The sequence below is a fragment of the Emys orbicularis genome, chromosome 18, assembly GCF_028017835.1.
Source record: "Emys orbicularis isolate rEmyOrb1 chromosome 18, rEmyOrb1.hap1, whole genome shotgun sequence".
Classification (NCBI taxonomy): domain Eukaryota; kingdom Metazoa; phylum Chordata; order Testudines; family Emydidae; genus Emys; species Emys orbicularis.
In genome coordinates, this window is record NC_088700.1 from 20,077,370 (window position 1) to 20,096,049 (window position 18,680).

The 18,680-nt window shown below is 43.5% G+C and overlaps 1 protein-coding gene across 1 annotated transcript; it reads left to right on the forward strand.

Annotated features, from left to right (window-relative positions):
- The first annotated feature begins 1,801 nt into the window (after positions 1-1,801).
- LOC135891145 (ficolin-2-like) lies at positions 1,802-16,577 on the forward strand. The gene is made up of 10 exons (XM_065418637.1): positions 1,802-1,883; positions 5,048-5,161; positions 5,451-5,504; positions 6,110-6,145; positions 6,652-6,687; positions 7,331-7,366; positions 7,878-8,005; positions 9,330-9,459; positions 13,674-13,808; positions 16,330-16,577. Exons 1-10 carry the CDS (start codon positions 1,802-1,804, stop codon positions 16,575-16,577), a joined length of 999 nt encoding a protein of 332 aa, XP_065274709.1.
- Positions 16,578-18,680: the final 2,103 nt, after the last annotated feature.

Consider the following 18,680-nt stretch of genomic DNA (forward strand, 5'->3'; position numbering starts at 1 on the left):
CCAGTGCTATTGAGGAAGTTGCTTTCAAAGAAATAGAAAGGATTAAATAAAATATAATCCTTCAACTAAAGAATTAAGGGGGTGATTTTCCAAAAATGACTTGGCCAGATTCTCACAGGTATTTAGGTGCCTGGGAGTTAGGTGCCTAAACACCTTTAACAATCAGGCTCTGAGTGACTTAGGAACACAAGTTCCAAAAGTTAAAAGCATTTGTGCTTCTAAGTCACTCAGGGTACGTCTACACTGCAATAAAAAACCCACGACATCAAGTTTCAGAGTCAGGGTCAGCTCTCATGGGTTCAAGGAGCTCAGGCTGCTGGGCTAAAAATCACAGTGTCGATGTTGCGCTTGGCCTGGAACCTGAGCTCCAAGTCTCTCCCTCCTCACAGGGTTTCAGAGCCCAGGCTCCAGCACAAGCCTGAACATCTACACTGCATATTTTAGCCCCACAGCCCGAGCCCCGTGAGCCCAAGTCAGCTGATCTGGGCCATCTCCAACCGTGCTGCAGGTCTTTTTTTTGTAGTGTAGACGTACCCTTTGGGTAATTTTAAAAAAAGTTCTAAGTGACATAGGGGCCTAAGCCCCATTTTCTAAAGGGATATAGGTACTTAGGAGCCTAGATCCCATTGACATTCACTTTTGAAAATGGGCCTTAGGCTCCTTAGCCACTCAGATGCTTTTGAAAATCCCACCCATAATATTGTTCATAAATGTACATTACAGCAAGGCAGCTCAAACATTTCTGGGGCCGCTCATGCTGGTCTCAAGCCTACAGGTGGAGTGTGGGGGAGGACAGGCCCGGGGCAAAATGAAAGCTGAGGTAGGAACCTTCAGTTTGCCTTTTTGTTGTTGAGCTGCATGTCTAAGTATAACTTTAATAAAAAGTGGTTCTAATGGGCAATCTGTGCTAGTCTCAACCAGGCCTTGTGAACAAGAAGAGCGCTAAGTATCAGAGAGGTAGCCGTGTTAGTCTGTATCCACAAAAACAACGAGGAGTCTGGTGGTACCTTAAAGACTAACAGTTTTATTTGGGCATAAGCTTTCGTGGGTAAAAGACCACCTGAAAAAGTGGGTCTTTTACCCACAATGGGAGGATTTCCACTAATTTCAGTGTTATTTGGCTCAGATCCTAAAGCAGGTGGGACAGTCCATTGGGAAGAATCCAAACATCATGAGGCTTAATGCCTCTCTGGAAGGTGCTCGCACACCAAGGTGACGGGCCTGCTATAAGAAAATGAACAGAGCAGAATACAAATGTGTATGTGTGTGACTGAAATTATGCAAATGCACAGAGCATTGATGGACATTGCTGCTGCTTTATAAAGGGCAAGAGATTTGAATGTGGTAACCACTTATACAGGACCCCCTGCATGAAAATGACTTGTCTGAGGTGTATTTAGTTCCGTAGTTGTGGGTTAATTCCTCAGTATTTTGGAATTAAGCTCCTAATAACCCTCCCCCCGACAACTCTACGTTCAGTGTAAATCCCCCGGCTCTCAAAAGGGAAACCAGAAGAATGGAACCAGAAGGCCACAGAAGGTTTTATATTTAAAAAAACAAAAAGTGTCAACCCTTTTGAGGATTTCCCTACATCCAGGTGGCAACACTTCCTGTACAATGATCTCAGCAGGGAAAAAAACTGGACTTTGGAGACTGGCTGAGGAGACTGAGAAGTTAGGGGTGGAGCTTAATATTATAATTTGTATTGCCTGGAAAAGTCTCTTAGCTCTGAAATGCTAAAGCAGAGGAGAGGGCAGTGAGAAGACGAGTGGAGCTGCCGTTGCAGAGCCCAGCACCAGCCATGGGGAGAGCTGCCCAGCAAACCCTCCTCGCCTTACTCTGTCTAGCAGCAGCGGTTTGTGAGGCTCAGGACACCTGCCCAGGTGAGTGAGGAACAAAGCTGTTACCTTTTAACAACATGGGTCTGACTAGCTACTTTGCAGTAGTTACTGTCCACTCCTGATGGCGAAGCGCCACTGTAGACTCGCCTGCGGTGAGGTCACAGGAAGGGGACACCGGGCCAAGGCACAGTTCATCTCATGGGGTTTCTAAGAAACACTCCCCGTAGGAGAGAGGAATTTGTGGGTGAGGGGGGCAGGGTCCCAGCCTCCAAACCTCAGAGAACTGTGGAGAAAGGAAGCTCCTCCATGCTCCTCGGCAGCATGGCTCTCTGAATGGCCGCGCTGCCATTGGCCACCCCACCATGCCAACCCCTTACTGTTCCTCTCTGGGAAGGGGATGCTGTGGAGTGGGAGTTCGTGTTGATGGGAAATTCCCTGGGTCCCAAACGGAGCATGTTGCTGGGACCATCTGCCCCCTTAGTTCCATTCCCTCATTACCCCAGAGCCAGGGGCCCTAACTCCATGGAGCACGTAGAAAGGACTTTCCGCTGATTTCTGAGGAGGAGCGGGGAACACACATGATACAGCAGAGCTCTGAACGGGGAGCAACTGGACACATCAGACTCACTCCATAACTTCCAGCTTCTCCCCATTAGTATTGGACTATTCTCCGGGCTGTGGCAGACCTGAGGACGTGGGGATGAGGGAGACAAGGCTGTAAAATTCCCAGTTACTAAGGGGGAACTTTGAAAGACTCCCCTTCTCAAAATGAGACCATCTCCAATATCATGCCCAGTCGCTCCAATTCTGGCTGATTAATCATCCTCATGTAATGAAAGACTTGCTTATGTGCCAGCCCCCACAAAGCCAATGTATGGGCTACACAACACTATTCCCTCATTCCCTTACCCCTGGGAGGTACTACCCAGAGTCTTGCCATTGATGTGGAATGTAGAATAAGGGGGAAAACGCAGCTGTACTAATGCACATACACAACACAATCCCCTTTTAGATTAAGGTTCCATTATTAAACAATTAATAAGTGATTAACATGTTTTAATACATGGCTTGTCTATGGCTACAGATTGTCCTAGTGTCCATTAAGTCAATGGGGTGCTCACCACGGCTTATAATAATCAATAATATGAATGATTATTTACTATAATAAACCTTTGAATAAAACCATCTATAACATCTTCTGCTGATGTGTTTAGCACCATCTATACTACTTGTGTTTCTAATGTGCTTATAACATCTCTTCAACATTTATCAATGGCACCTTAATACAAAGGATGCACCAAAAGATACTGTTTGGTTACAGGCTCTGTTACCCTGTGCACTATGATACAAGTAGCTGGGAAAGCTGTTTTGTTTTCTCTTCCATACAGACTTGCATTTATTGAGCTATTTAGTGGTGGATAGTTTTTATTGCAGGTTCAGGTTGCTATAAAGCAACAGAGGTGCGGTTGTTAATCTTCATTCCATTCTATTGTTCCACAGACTTTCAGTTCAGAAAGTACTTTAAAGTGTTCAAGACTTGGAATTTTCTAACATGTTATATATAGTTAAATCCGCACTCTTAATACACATTCTTGTATAAATCTCGTTCCTAGATCACCTTCACAAATGGCTTTCAGTACATAGAAAACTAAAAGTTACGGTAAGAAAGGTTAGAGATACTAGCCTATAAGTTACATCACCTACCCAAACATTGAAAACAGGAAAATGAACAGTAAAGCCATCAGTGAAGAATTTCCAAGCAGAATCCTAGACTCAAAACATGCTTCTCACATATCACATTTCCTATGTGTTGTAATGTTGGCAATTTCTGCTTGGAGGAAGTTGTTGATGTTTATTATTCATTTCCCTGTTTTCAGTATTTGCATAGGTGATGTCTTGTATGGGTTAGTACCTGTAACTTTCTCACAATGTGGTTTTATAAAATGTTTCTGATTCTTTTTCTAACTCTGACCCTGCTGTTATATCACCCTACAGTTGTTGTGTTCATGGCATACACACAGAGAGTTAGAACCCCTTAGAACTTAAAGTGACAGCTTGTAATTTTAACACAGTTGTCAATACATCAATGTTTCGGCTGGATGGACTGGTGTAAATTGGCAAATCTCTGTTGAAGTCAATTTGCCAGTTTACACCAGCTGAAGATCTGATCCTTTGCCCCTTTCTTTCCAGCAGCCTTGTTTTGAAACCTACTGTTCACACAATGAAGGACTGTCATGGTCATGTACTCTACAGGCAGTCCTCGACTTTACGATGTTTGACTTATGACGTTTCTGAATTTACACCGTGATTTGACTTACGACAATTGGTTTTGACTTTATGACGCTCGGTCCCACAGTGGAGTGGATTGCGGTTCCGAGTTACGATGTTTCGATTTACTATACAATTTTCAGGAGCCGATTGTGTTGTAAGTCCGAGGACTGCCTGTACGGTGTTAAAGATTTGCCATGTGTAAATGTAATATCATCTCTGAAATCATGGATGAAATCATCTTTACTTCATGCCGGTGTCATGAACATACCACCCCCATGTCCCCTTTATCGTCTTTGCTAGAGGGACCAAAGGGTTTGTTTTTTAAACTTCTTTTTCTAAGGGCCAACTTTTAAAGAATTATATCTCAAACTAGTGGACTTCCCAGAAGCTTCATTCTGTGCTCAGAATTAGTGCTGTAAATTTGGGGATGATGAATTACATGACACATATGTAAGAAGGAGGTTTAATCTCTGCTTTAAATGCAAATCTCAATGCAGTCTGGACTATAGAAGCTCTTGAAATTTCAGTCTGTGAGCAAGAGGAAATATGGACTGAGAGGACAGGAGAGTTTGAACCACAGAGGGACAGGCCAGAAAACCCACAGCTGGAGGGGGAGTTTGGGGCAGAGGCTTTCCACTCTGACTCTAGCTTCCCCCAAGGTCCAAAGAAGATTCTTCTGCAGCCCTCCACAGTGGGAGCCACAGAGAGGCACTCTGGGGTTGGGCTCAGAAGGTCAAGGGGCTTGTTCCTCCTACTTATGCCTGTAGCATCCCTTGAGTAGGCCTTGGCACCTACATTGCTTGTTTGTATTTGCCTTTCTAGTCAAGCAAAGGGCTCTGTTAGGTCTCATGGCGTATTGTGCTTCCGCTGGAATTCACAATTTGCAGAACATCCCACATCCTGTGTCTCTGATAATGATTATTTTATGTCTCCAGAAGTGAAAGTGGTGGGTCTCAGTGGTAACGAAAGGCTCGCTATTCTGCAAGGATGCCCTGGAGTTCCCGGTGCCACAGGTCCCAAAGGAGAACCCGGAGCTGAAGGAATGAGAGGTACGTTCCTCAGTACTGAGTGAGAATTGGCTTTGGATGGTGCAGGCACAAACATGAATTACTCAATAAATAACCATAGTGTTGCTGATTTAAAATCTTGCATGTAATTTACATGGTCTTTTAGCGATATCCACTGATGAAAACTGACTTGGCTCCATTCGCTTCAGTGTCCTTTGACATTACCTGAGGATTAAGCCAGAAAGGGTAGAATTGGGAGCTCAGGTCTGTTCTAATTTCTTCTGTGTTTGAATTTAAACATTTTATATGTATTCATTCTCTGTGTTTGTAGGAGAAAAGGGAACTCAGGGGAGCCCTGGGAAGATAGGACCAGCTGGGGAGAAAGGTAAAATAATAAAAAGACTAAGTAAATTTGTTTAACTACCATCAAATAATTTTTAACATTTGGATTTCCCTTTTATGAAACATTTAACAATCCCCCTCCCCCTATCTGTCTCTCTCTCAATTTAGAGCATGAACTGAATCAAATTTAGGCCTCTCTTTGTTTTATGACTCACTCATGAACTGTTCCTGATTGCTAAGAATGTATCTGTTATCCCTGGTGTTCACCAAAGTATTCTCAGCCACTGGCTGTTTTGTGTAATGCTTGCTACAGGCATTGGTAATTTATGGTGTGGAGTCACGTGATATAGTTGACTGAAACCTTTTAATATGAGAGTGATAACTGAAGAACTTCCGGTATGAATTCATGCAGTCTGCAGAACAAGTAAGTAGTTTCATTAATACTAGCAGTGATCTAAATATTCATGAACAGCAAATAGTCAGACTCTATTGAATGAACACTAATTACATTTTGGACCATTTTTTCCACAAACAAATTCACAGATCTGTGTTTTCAGTATTCACCCCGCTCTTATCCCAATAGAACCCCAGTTGTAAGCTCTCATTGAGATTGCTACGTCTCTGTTCATTCTTTCTGTTTTCCACCAGGAGAGAAAGGTGACATTGGTGTTCCTGGTCTGAAAGGTAAGAGACCTCCAATAATTGTTACTTGTTGAGCTCTACGCCTGTCTTTTAGGTGTTACCCATAGTGATAGAGACTGAGTCAGTAGGGAGTGCAGTTGTGACATGCTAAGAGTTTTCCAAAAGAGCTCTGCACCCAGTATGTCCCACAGTCAATGGGAGTTGGGCACTTAACTTTTTGGGTCTCCTTTGGAAATTCCAACCTTCACCTCAAAAATGAAAAAAACCCCACCCCAACGTACACAGTTGCCCAAATTACCCTCTCATTTGTACCCGTTCAACTCGGATGAAGTCCGTGGGGTGGCACTGATGTGAAAAAGAATTTGGCCCTCTCTCCTCTTCATCACGCTTATCAAACTCTGGAATGGTTAATACTTTTTCCATGGGGTGATGTAGGGGGAACTTGGGTTTTTACACCAACGTGGAATTAATAACAAATGCTGGGATGAGCACTCAGATCAGGATGCTGTCTCTTGGCTATGTAATGATTTGTTCCCATGTGTTTTTAGGAGATAAAGGAGACATTGGAGTACCTGGAACTATAAGTAAGAACATCTACAATTTCTTTTATGGCAAGAGTATACTTTGATTTCATTTTAAAAGCAGTACACTTGACCCTCACAGGAAACTTTCAGAGTGCAATTCGTTTGCGCACAATACTGAATTTGTTAATATCCCTGTAGCTGAGGAGCTATCCAAGAGTGCGAAAAAAAACCTTGAATTCAATAATTAGAGATGAGCATGGGCTGTCACATGTGCATCTTCATTTGGATCCGGAACTGATCTCCCCTGAAAGTTTGGGGAGGCTCAGATCACAGCCAATGTGTGAAATTGTACATCTTTGGTGCAGAAGGAACTAAAGGGATAACATTTATTTCACACCCTGCAATTGCCTGAATGTTTCCCAGCTTGCGAAGAATGTTAGCTAAGGTGTAAGTGGATGTTATTTTTATGGATGGGGCTGTGGGAAGTAAAATCTGTGGTTGGAGAGAATGTAGGACACTGATCTTTGTCTAGGGAAGGACTTGTCTCCACATACTGGTAGCTGGAGTCAGAGATGCGTTAAGATGCTTTACTGTCTCTTAACTCATGATACATATAGGCGTTGTGGCCTGAGCAGGAGTTTAGAAAAATATCATTATTTTCCCAGTTTCAATCCCCCTCCCTTGTGTTTTTCTTCCTGAACAGCCGAGAAGGAGCTGGAGGACGTACACTGTAAGACAGGTGAGTGTTTCCTAGAATCACATTACATGAGCTGTCAACTCATCCCATTCAAGGGACCTGGAGCTCAGTTCACAGTGTGGAGACACAGTCAAAGGTGCTTGCAATTCATTCTGACTTCTGTAGCAACTAGTGTAATTGACCCCTGTTTCTGCTATGTTAGCATTATTGAGTTACATGAGGTTCAGTTATACCCAAAACCCTACTGAATGTAATACAAGCAAGTAATCTGTTAAAATGGGCTAATGACTAAAACCCACTGTGGTTCCTCGTGTACATTGCCATTTAAAGTCTGAGGGAGTCAGTTTCATCAGGAATGCACTGTTTTGCTGCTGTCTTTTCAAACAGGAGTCAGGACTTAGGAAGCCAAACAGAAATCCAGCACTCCAGGGTTTGGAAACTCCAAAGACAACTATTTGAAATTCCTAGTTCCTTGGAAAGGGATCAATGCTGCTTGTGTAATTATCCGTTCCAGCAAAATTTATTTCTAACATTAAATTACCATCCTCTCCAGGAGCGAAGAACTGCAAGGAGCTGTTAGCCAAAGGGAACATCATGAGCGGCTGGTACACCATCTACCCGCATGACTGTAACGCCATGACCGTGCTGTGTGACATGGACACAGATGGAGGTGGATGGATAGTAAGTAAGAACAAATCATGGAGTGCCCATTCTTGCTGCCATCAAAGCCAATGCAAATCACTGATGGATTTCACAGGGAGTGGGATGGGGCCAAGGGTTTGCTCAAACAAGTCAGTTCCTAGAAAGGACATCAACCATGTGAAGGCATTTGTAACCCTTGTTGAAAATGAAATCTCTTTCTTTGTGCTGTCCCAGTGATACATGTTCACTAGGAGCAGGACTTCAAACAGAAACTTCCCAACTTGTCAGTGTGTTTAAGATAAAATTGAGGCTGAGCTGGGAGCTGATTTAAATCTGTTCCGTTAGCATTTGGGGGAAGAGGAGGTGCACAAGATGAGGAAAAAAGTGAAGAGCTGATGGGGTTAAGGGAGTGAGGTCTTACAGGTTCTGGTTACCTTTGTATCCAATACCTATAGTACTATAAAAGGAAAACTCCATAGCCCATTGTGTTAAATGGGGTTGAAAGAGGAGGGAAAATATGTGCAATGCAGAGGAATTCTGTTTCACTAGGATTTCACTATTTCAGAATTTGGCTTATTTACAAATCAGAATGAAACCTGAAAATTTTAAAATTCTCCAAAGGAATATTCTAATTTTTCTTTGTTTTGGATCAATCAAAAATGTTTCATTTAGATAATATCAGCACAAATGTGTCATTTTGATTATATTATAATATATAGTACAAAATGTTGAGGAATGCAATACGATTTTATGAAGCATTTCAGTTTCAATGGAACTGCATTTTCTGACCAGCTCTTAATATCATTTTATTGTTTTAACTTCCAATTTCCCTGTTAAACCTATTAACACAACAGTGGGAGGATTTCCCTATTTGGTGTTAAGGCACCAGGTACTCAGAAAGTTTCACTTGCACAACTGGAACATGGCTGTAGACAAGCTCCTTATTGGTCATTTTTGTCCACAGCTGCTATCTTATAACACTTACTTTTTCCTTATGTACAAGTCATTCCTTAGCTTTCCAGCATGTAAGAGGGGAAATTGTATTTGTTCATTGCTTTAGACTTCTATTGGTGGGCTCGAGTCAGAAAGTACTGGGTGAGATTCTATGGCCTGTGTATGAAGAGATCTTCTTGACCTTAAAATCTATGAATCTGTTACAGCATCTATCCACTTTGTCAATTCTCAAAACAGATTAAAATAAGTACTAGTAATTAAATACCAAGTTGAGCTCTCACTTATATCCTGCGAGGCAGAGTAGAATTTGACTAGTTTAATAGTGACTGCTGATGCTTTAAAATTCTGCTTTGTACCCTTGCTTTGTTCAGGACAGAAACTGACCTGCATCCCTTTCATTTCCCTGCAGGTTTTCCAGAGGCGGGCAGACGGTTCAGTGGACTTTTTCCGTGACTGGAATTCATACAAGAGAGGTTTTGGCAGCCGCCTGACAGAATTCTGGTTGGGAAATGACAATATTCACCTATTAACCTCTTTTGGTAATTAAATAAAATGCATCGTGTGCACTTTTCCCCACCAAGTTCTCTCTATAAACTTGATGATAGAGCGTTCTCTTTGTAATTTTAACTGGGCTCTCTGATAAGGAAAAGAACAATCCAGCCATATGTCAGCTACTGACTTTCCTTGTTGTGTTTTCCTAGACAGAGACGGATTTAAGGTGGCGGCTGTGACGGGTTCCCCCTGGGGTGCCCCCTGGAAATGGGGTACCACTGAGCCCTCTGACTCAGCAGCCTGGTCTCCCTCTCAGCCCTGTGCTGCTGTGCCAGGCCATAGACTGCTCCCAGTCCTACACTCCCCACCTGCATTCACACAGGCAGGGACACACCCAGCTGCAGTTGCTTGCAGGCTTTGGCCAGCCACTGCATGAACCAACAATAGAGAGGCTGCAGCCAAAATTACCCCCAGCTTCCCAGCCTAAGACCCCAGATCTGTATTGTCCTGCCGTGGTCAAAACCCCGACCAGTATGAATTTATTACTCGGTTCTCCTCTCCCTCAATGTGGAGAGGAATATGCAAACTTATGGTAACCAAGCTGAGATTCTCCCCCAGACACTTCACTTAAAGGCACACTGGTTTAGGTTAAAATATAAAACAAGTTTAATAACTACAAAAAGATAGATTTTAAATGATTATAATGTTTTTTAAGTACATCAGCAGCAGGAAGCCTGCTAAACAACCGGTGGGGCCCTTGGACAATCAAGATAAAAAAGGAGCACTTAAAGACGATAAAGTCATTGCGGAGAAACTAAATGGATTCTTTGCTTTAGTCTTCACGGCTGAGGATGTTAGGGAGATTCCCAAACCTGAGCCGTCCTTTGTAGGTGACAAATCTGAGGAATTGTCACAGATTGAAGTGTCATTAGAGGAGGTTTTGGAATTAATTGATAAATTTAACAGTAACAAGTCACCGGATGGCATTCACCCAAGAGTTCTGAAAGAACTCAAATGTGAAATTGCGGAACTATTAACTATGGTTTGTAACCTGTCCTTTAAATCAGCTTCTGTACCCAATGACTGGAAGATAGCTAATGTAATGGAAATATTTAAAAAGGGCTCTAGAGGTGATCTCAGCAATTGCAGACCGGTAAGTCTAACGTCAGTACCGGGCAAATTAGTTGAAACAATAGTAAAGAATAAAATTGTCAGACACATAGAAGAACATAAATTGTTGAGGAAAAGTCAACATGGTTTCTGTAAAGGGAAATCATGTCTTGCTAATCTATTAGAGTTCTTTGAAGGGGTCAAAAACATGTGGACAAGGGGGATCCAGTGGACATAGTGTACTTAGATTTCCAGAAAGCCTTTGACAAGGTCCCTCACTAAAGGCTCTTATGTAAATTAAATTGTCATGGGATAAGAGGGAAGATCCTTTCATGGACTGAGAACTGGTTAAAAGACAGGGAACAAAGGGTAAGAATAAATGGTTAATTTTCAGAATGGAGAGGGGGTAAGTAGTGGTGTTCCCCAATGGTCAGTCCTAGAACCAATCCTATTCAATTTATTCATAAATAATCTGGAGAAAGGGGTAAACAGTGAGGTGGAAAAGTTTGCAGATGATACTAAACTGCTCAAGATAGTTAAGACCAAAGCAGACTGTGAAGAACTTCAAAAAGATCTCACAAAACTAAGTAATTGGGCAACAAAATGGCAAATGAAATTTAACGTGGATAAATGTAAAGTAATGCACACTGGAAAAAATAACCCCAACTATACATACAATATGATGGGGGTTAATTTAGCTACAACTAATCAGGAAAGAGATCTTGGAGTCATCGTGGATAGTTCTCTGAAGACGTCCACGCGGTGTGCAGCAGCAGTCAAAAAAGCAAACAGGATGTTAGGAATAATTAAAAAAGGGATAGGGAATAAGATGGAGAATATCTTATTGCCCTTATATAAATCCGTGGTAAGCCCACATCTTGAATATTGCGTACAGATGTGGTCTCCTCAACTCAACAAAGATATAGTCGCATTAGAAAAGGTTCAGAGAAGGGCAACTAAAATGATTAGTGGTTTGGATCAGGTCCCATATGAGGAGAGATTAAAGAGGCTGGGACTTTTCAGCTTGGAAAAGAGGAGACTAAGGGGGGATATGATAGAGAGATATATAAAATCATGAGTGGTGTGGAGAAAGTGAATAAGGAAAAGTTATTTACTTGTTCCCATAATATAAGACCTTGGGGCCATCAAATGAAATTAATGGGCTGCAGGTTTAAAACAAATAAAAGGAAGTTCTTCTTCACACAGCGCACAGTCAACCTGTGGAACTCCTTGCCTGAGAAGTTTGTGAAGGCTAGGAGTATAACAGGGTTTAAAAGAGAACTAGATAAATTCATGGAGGTTAAGTCCATTAATGGCTATTAGCCAGGATGGGTAAGGAATGGTGTCCCTAGCCTCTGTTTGTCAGAGGGTGGAGATGGATGGCAGGAGAGAGATCACTTGATCATGACCTGTTAGGTTCACTCCCTCTGGGGCACCTGGCATTGGCCACTGTCAGCAGACAGGATACTGGGCTGGATGGACCTTTGGTCTGACCCAGTAGGGCCATTCTTATGTTTTTATGTTCTTATAAGTGATAGCAAACAGATCAAAGCAGAATACCTAGTAAATAAACAAAAACGCAAACTAAGCTTAACATACTAGAAGGATAGGCTTTGAATAACAATCTCTCACCCTGACTGATGATACAAGCAGGCTTACAGATTCTCAAGGAACAAACTGCACTTACTTTGCAGGTTGGGATCCCCACCCCCGTTTCAAGCCCGTGTTCAGTTGTGGGGGTGTGAAGAACAAAAGATGACGTCACTCCCAGCTTTATATAGCTTTAGCATATGGTGGGAACCCTTTGTTTGAAAAAGGTTGTGGGAAAAATACAGGTACCCAAAATGGAGCCCAGAGTCATGTGGTCTGGTCACATGCCCTTGCAGAGTCATAGCAGCCGTTACATTCTCAGGAAGGCTCACCGGGTGGCAGATAAGCTTCTCCAAAGGTCTATTGTTTTTTCCTAATGGCCCATTATCTTGAATAGGCCCTTCCCAACCAGCTGTCTAAGCTGGAAGCATTTTGCCTCGTGGGTGTCACCCAAGTGTGACTACATTTGAAACACAGATACATAGTCAATATTCATAACTTTTGATACAAAAATGATACATGCATACAAATAAAATAATCATTCAGCAAATCATAACTTTTCCACCGACACCTCACATGACCCATCTTGTACAAAATGCATCATAATTTTGCCATACTCCTATAATAATATTACTATGGCGAATATGGGGCATAGTGTCACAGTGGCTGCCATCCCATAATTGTTAAGGTGCACTATTAATTCTATGCAAGGCCACAAAATGTTAAATGCTGGTAATAGCGGACATGCTTGTTACCAAAAGGGTCCTTTTGTGAAATCTCATTGGACCAGCTAACACTGTAGCTCTGGTGGCTCCAGTCAAGGCCTTGCAAATAGAGTGATGAATTAAATGGCAAATATGCCTTACCAGAAATTCCTTTCTCCTACCTATGAGACACAGATGGACTGACTGACCAGACTCCAGAACATAAAGCACTAGAGGCATAAGAGCTGTTTTGTTTATGCCCCTCTTGTTTGGGTGTTGATTGTTGGTCTCAAGTTAAGGAAGAGCACGTACTGCTGATTTTTCTTACGTTGGCAAACAAGAACTCTAAAAATAATGCAGGATATGTCGAGAAGGCTTTGTTTTGCAAAATCTGGGCCTCCTGAGAACTTTCTTTCCAGCTGCCCATAGCCCTTCTCTGTCCCTCCCCAAACCAGCTGATCAATCAGGTTTTCAACACATTAGCAACACATCTTAAAAAGTCATTATTGCTCTGCAAGTAGGGGCTAATGAAACCGATCTTGCTCAGCACCTAGCATTCAGTCATGCATAGCCAGGGAAGGTTTTGAGGGTTTCTTTATGGTTGCTTCTAATTTTTCTGGCACAGAGGGTTCTAAGATGTAGATGTAACCAAGATAAGAGGTGCAACCTACCAGTCTAGGATGGGTGAGCAATAACTCCAGTGGAAAGGGGGAGGTTTTGGTGTCAGAGCTGAAGGGAAGGGTGCTGCTGGTTTGCCTCTATTAGAGGTGAGGTGAAGTTGAAGGAACTCCTAAAGATGCAAAATGTAGCTGGAACCTGATGAGCTCTTTTCTTTCTTTCCTATTTGTTTCCATTAGGAGCTAATGAACTTCGCATTGACCTCACAGATTTCGATAACAACCATGCATTTGCCAAGTACAAGTCATTCAAAATTTTAGGAGAGACTGAAAATTACAAGCTGATTCTTGGAGATTTCCTTGGGGGTAATGCAGGTAGGTGCCATGCATGGTCTCCACATTTCATAGCACAGAGGAATGGTACAATGCCATTGGAGGTGTACAGAATCCCAGAGCAGAAGTAAATTAAACTTCTCCTCATCTACCATAACTCTGCCATTTCCTAAGGCCAAATCCTGAGGTTATTACCCACTCCTATTCAGTCCTTATCCAGGCAAACTCCCATCAAAGTCACTGGGCATTTTACCTGAGTCAGGACAGAGTCAAGAGCTCAGAACGTGGTCCAGGTAAATTGCAGGTGAGCTTCATTACAGATGGAAAGAGTTAGTCGGATAAGGGAAGAGCAGACCTGAATCTTCACCGCAAACTCAAATGGATCCTGAATTGAACCTCTGAGGTTTGAAAACTTTGGTTTAGCTGTATTTATCGTGTTCATGAATTGCTGCACCAGCTGACTTAAACTGAGATTAGAGGCAGAAAGAAGCAGCAATTTTACACAGGAGCCTTGCTCTGGGAGTAAAGCTGCCTGGAAAAGGGAATGTCCATGTAATGTGAAATTCCAGGTTGCTGACATTTCGTTGCTTATCAGAATGCGACACTGATATAGTGACATTTCTGGTGGAACCAAACAATCTATTTGCCACCCACCTGCCGGCTGGGGAGCCGGGCAGCTGGGCAGCCTGCCCACCAGGGAGCTAGCTGTTTTGTTGTCTATACTAGATCTCACCCTCTGGTTTGATACGGGTCCATTTTCAGGGCTCCTGTATATAATTCTCTGGTTCTAAATGGATTCTCAATGCATCCCAGCCTTCGTCAAAGAAATTTGGCCATGGTCCTGCTGGGTTTGCTGCAGTCAACAGGCATGATCATAGAATCATAGAATATTAGGGTTGGAAGAGACCTCAGCAGGTCATCTAGTCCAATCCCCTGCTCAAAAAAGGACCAATACCAACTAAATCATCCCAGCCAGGGCTTTGTCAAGCCAGGCCTTAAAAACCTCTAAGGATGGAGATTCTACCACCTCCCTAGGTAACCCATTCCAGTGCTTCACCGCCCTCCTAGTGAAATAGTGTTTCCTAATATCCAACCTAGACCTCCCCCGCTGTAACTTGAGACCATTGCTGCTTGTTGTGTCATCTGTCACCACTGAGAACAGCCTAACTCCATCCTCTTTGGAACCCCACTTCAGGTAGTTGAAGACTGCTATCAAATCCCCCCTCACTCTTCTCTTCTGCAGACTAAATAACCCCAGTTCCCTCAGCCTCTCCTCGTAAGTCATATGCCCCAGCCCCCTAATCATTTCCGTTGCCCTCCGCTCGACTCTCTCCAATTTGTCCACATCCTTTCTTTAGTGGCGGGACCAAAACTGGATGCAGTACTCCAGGTGTGGCCTCACCAGTGCCGAATAGAGGGGAATAATCACTTCCCTCGATCTGCTGGCAATGCTCCTACTAATACAGTCCAATATGCCATTGGCCTTTTTGGCAACGAGGGCATACTGCTGATTCATATCCAGCTTCTCGTCCTCTGTAATCCCCAGGTCCTTTTCTGCAGAACTGCTGTTTAGCCAGTCGGTCCCCAGCCTGTAGCAGTGCATGGGATTCTTCCTTTTTAAGTGCATAACTCTGCACTTGTCCTGGTTGAACCGCATTGGATTTCTTTTGGCCCAATTCTCCAATTTGTCTAGGTCACTGTGGACCCGATCCCTACCCTCCAGCATATCTACCTCTCCCCCCAGCTTAGTGTCATTTGCGAACTTGCTGAGGGTGGAATTAATCCCATCATTCAGATCATTGATAAAGTTGTTGAACAAAACTGACCCCAGGACCAACCCCTGGGGCACTCCGCTTGATACCGGCTGCCAACTAGACATTGAGCCATTGATCACTACCCGTTGAGCCTGACAATCTAGCCAGCTTTCTATCCACCTTATAGTCCATTCATCCAATCCATACTTTTTTAACTTGATCTTTGAAGTGCCTGTACTGTTATTGTATATTTATATCATGATAGCACCTAGAGGACCTAAATGAGATCACGTACTGTTGTATTATCAGTTAGTAGTCGCTGTACATGGTAAGAGAAGTGGCAATCTAAATAGACAAGACAGGGGTGCAAGTAAGGAAGAATGATTTACAGCTAAGGAACTGAAGTTCAGAGATATTATGACGGCCATTTTCAGAGAGGCTTAAGGTGCCCATCTTCTGTTGACTTTCTAGCGACTTGTCCCAAGTCTCCCAGGAGGTTTGTGACAAACCTGGGTAGAAAACCCAGAAATTCTGAGTCCTAGTCAGGTGACATAACCACAGGTGTTCTGTGGAATACCTGCACCTCAGAAGAGCTGGAGGTGGTATGTAACCCGGCATCTGCCGCATCAGGAACCGAGATGGAAGCAGTTAAATTAAGCTTCAGACTCCCGTCTATAGTCCAAGGGATTCTGAGTGCCTCACGAAAGGGGGAAATAGACAGCACGACTCCAGGAACGTTAGACTTGGCCAATGAGGAAGTAAACTGCCTGCGACCTGCCATAAACAGTGATTTCATTTCCTTCACGCAGGGGATTCGTTATCCGGCCACAACAACATGCTGTTCTCAACTAAAGACCGACAGCAAGATCCTGATTCGAAAAAATGTGCAACAATCTACAAGGGAGCCTGGTGGTACAGTAGCTGCCATACTTCCAACCTGAATGGGATGTACTGGCTGGGAGCCCATAGCAGCTTTGCAGATGGTGTGAACTGGCACGCAGGCAAAGGGTACAACTACTCCTACAAACGGTCTGAAATGAAATTCAGGCCTGTTTAGCCCAGCAGGAAGGCAGGCGATCACACGGCAGTGAACGCGTCACCGGAGTAAACTTATTTTGTATGCCACTACCTATATCAATAATTTTGGGTTTCTTCCCCCTCTCCTTAAGATTGCTACTTTCTGCTGGCACCTGACGTGCTATTGCATGCTGGGCCACCTTACCTGCCAGCTGAGGTTTTCCATGGTTCATCTAGTGGCAGTGCAAGGTGGGGAGAGACGGAGTTATGGATCAAAGGGTTTGAGAACAATTGGAAATCCTTCACACTGTCTGCTCTGCATTGCTGATCATTTTGAGAACTAAATAAAACATTTCTTTATAATGTAACTGAGGCTGCACTTCTTTGTTTCCAGATACTTAGGGTTGACATAGGAATATCCTTCTAAGCAGGTTTCTGTTGTCCAGATAATGAGCATCCCCATTCTGCAATCCTATACAAAGGTCATGCGGAAGGGCTTCTTCGGGAGGGTAATGGTGTTTTGTTGGCCAGATTCTTACAGGTATTTAGGTGCCTGGGAGGTAAGTGCCCAAATCCCTTTAACAATCTGGACCTGAGTGACTTAGGAACACAAGTGCCATTAAAAGTCAATGGCATGTGTGCTTCTAAGTCATTCAGGATATGTCTACACTGCAATAAAAAACCCTTGACACCAAGTCTCAGCGCCCGAGTCAGCTGGGGTTCGGGATTCAGGCTGCAGGGCTAAAAATTGCACTTTGGACTTGGCCTTGAGCTGCTCTGAGACTCTCCGTCCTCGCAGGGTTTCAGAGCCCAGGCTCCAGACCAAGCCTAAATGCCTACACTGCAAGTTTTAGCCCTGCGGCCCGAGCCCCGTGAGCCCAAGTCAGCTGATCTGGGCCAGCCCCAACCGTGCTGCAGGTCTTTGATTGCAGTGTAGACGTACTCTTTGGGTAACATTTTTTAAAAGTTCTAAGTGACATAGGAGCCTAAGCCCCATTTTCTAAAGGGATTTAAGTACTTAGGAGCCTAGATCCCATTGACATTCACTTTTGAAAATGGGCCCTAGGCCCCTCAGTCATTCAGACGCTTTTGAAAATCCCCCCCATAATGTTGTTCATAACTGTACGTTACAGCAAGGCAGCTCAAACATTTCTGGGGCCACTCATGATGGTCTGAAGCCCACAGGTGGAGCGTGGGGGAGGGCAGGCCTGGGGGCACAGTGAAAGCTGAGGTAGGAACCTTCAGTTTGCCTTTTTTTTTTTTTTTGAGCTGCACGTCTTAGTATAACTTTAATAAAAGGTTTTTGTAATGGGCAACCTGTGCTAATCTCAACCAGGCCTCGTGGTGCTTTTGCTTTGTTTTTTTTATTGTGGATATAGAATGTTTCATTTTGTTTCACAGTCAAGATTCTGTCTCTGCTCAGCAGAAGTTCCAGCCCCGTCCAATGTCATCCAGATTAGGCTGCCATTTTTTTAAATCAAGAGAGACAAGGTGGGTGAGGTAATATCTTCTATTGGACCAACTTCTGTTGATGAAAGAGCCAAGCTCTCGAGCTACACAGAGCTCTTGTTCAGGAAGAAGAGACCTGTGTAGCTCAGAAACTTGTCCCTTTCACTAACCGACGGCAATAAAAGATATTCCTTCACCCACCTTTTGTCTCTCGTATTCTGGGACCAATACAGCTACACCAACACTGCACTGAACATTTGTAAAAATCCTTGAACTTTAAGACACTCTTTGTCTGACACTTCCCCCACGCTGAGTTCCAGAATGTTTAATTGTTCTATATTGCCCTGGGGATAAACACTGCAATCACATTCCAGCAGGGGTCATGTCACATAAGGAATGGTGTCCCTATCCTCTGTTGTCAGAGGTTGGAGATGGATGGCAAGAGAGAGATCACTTGATCATTACCTGTTAGGTTCACTCCCTCTGGGGCACATGGCATTGCCCACTGTTGGTAGACAGGATACTGGGCTGGATGGACCATTGGTCTGACTCAGTACGGCCGTTCTTACGTTCTTATGTCTATCTATCCCCTATCTCCAGCTGTTGTGAAGAAAGATAGGTTTCCTTTTGTAAACTAGGCAGATGAATATTGATGTAAGTCCCTCAGTGCTTCCCTCCCTCTCTGTCCTACTAA

Coding starts and splice junctions, on each gene's coding strand:
- LOC135891145 (XM_065418637.1), top strand. CDS start 1,802: ATGGGGAGAGCTGCCCAGCAAACCCTCCTCGCCTTACTCTGTCTAGCA. Junction 1,884..5,047: donor GGCTCAGGACACCTGCCCAG/GTGAGTGAGGAA, acceptor TTATGTCTCCAG/AAGTGAAAGTGGTGGGTCTC. Junction 13,809..16,329: donor TTTCCTTGGGGGTAATGCAG/GTAGGTGCCATG, acceptor TCCTTCACGCAG/GGGATTCGTTATCCGGCCAC.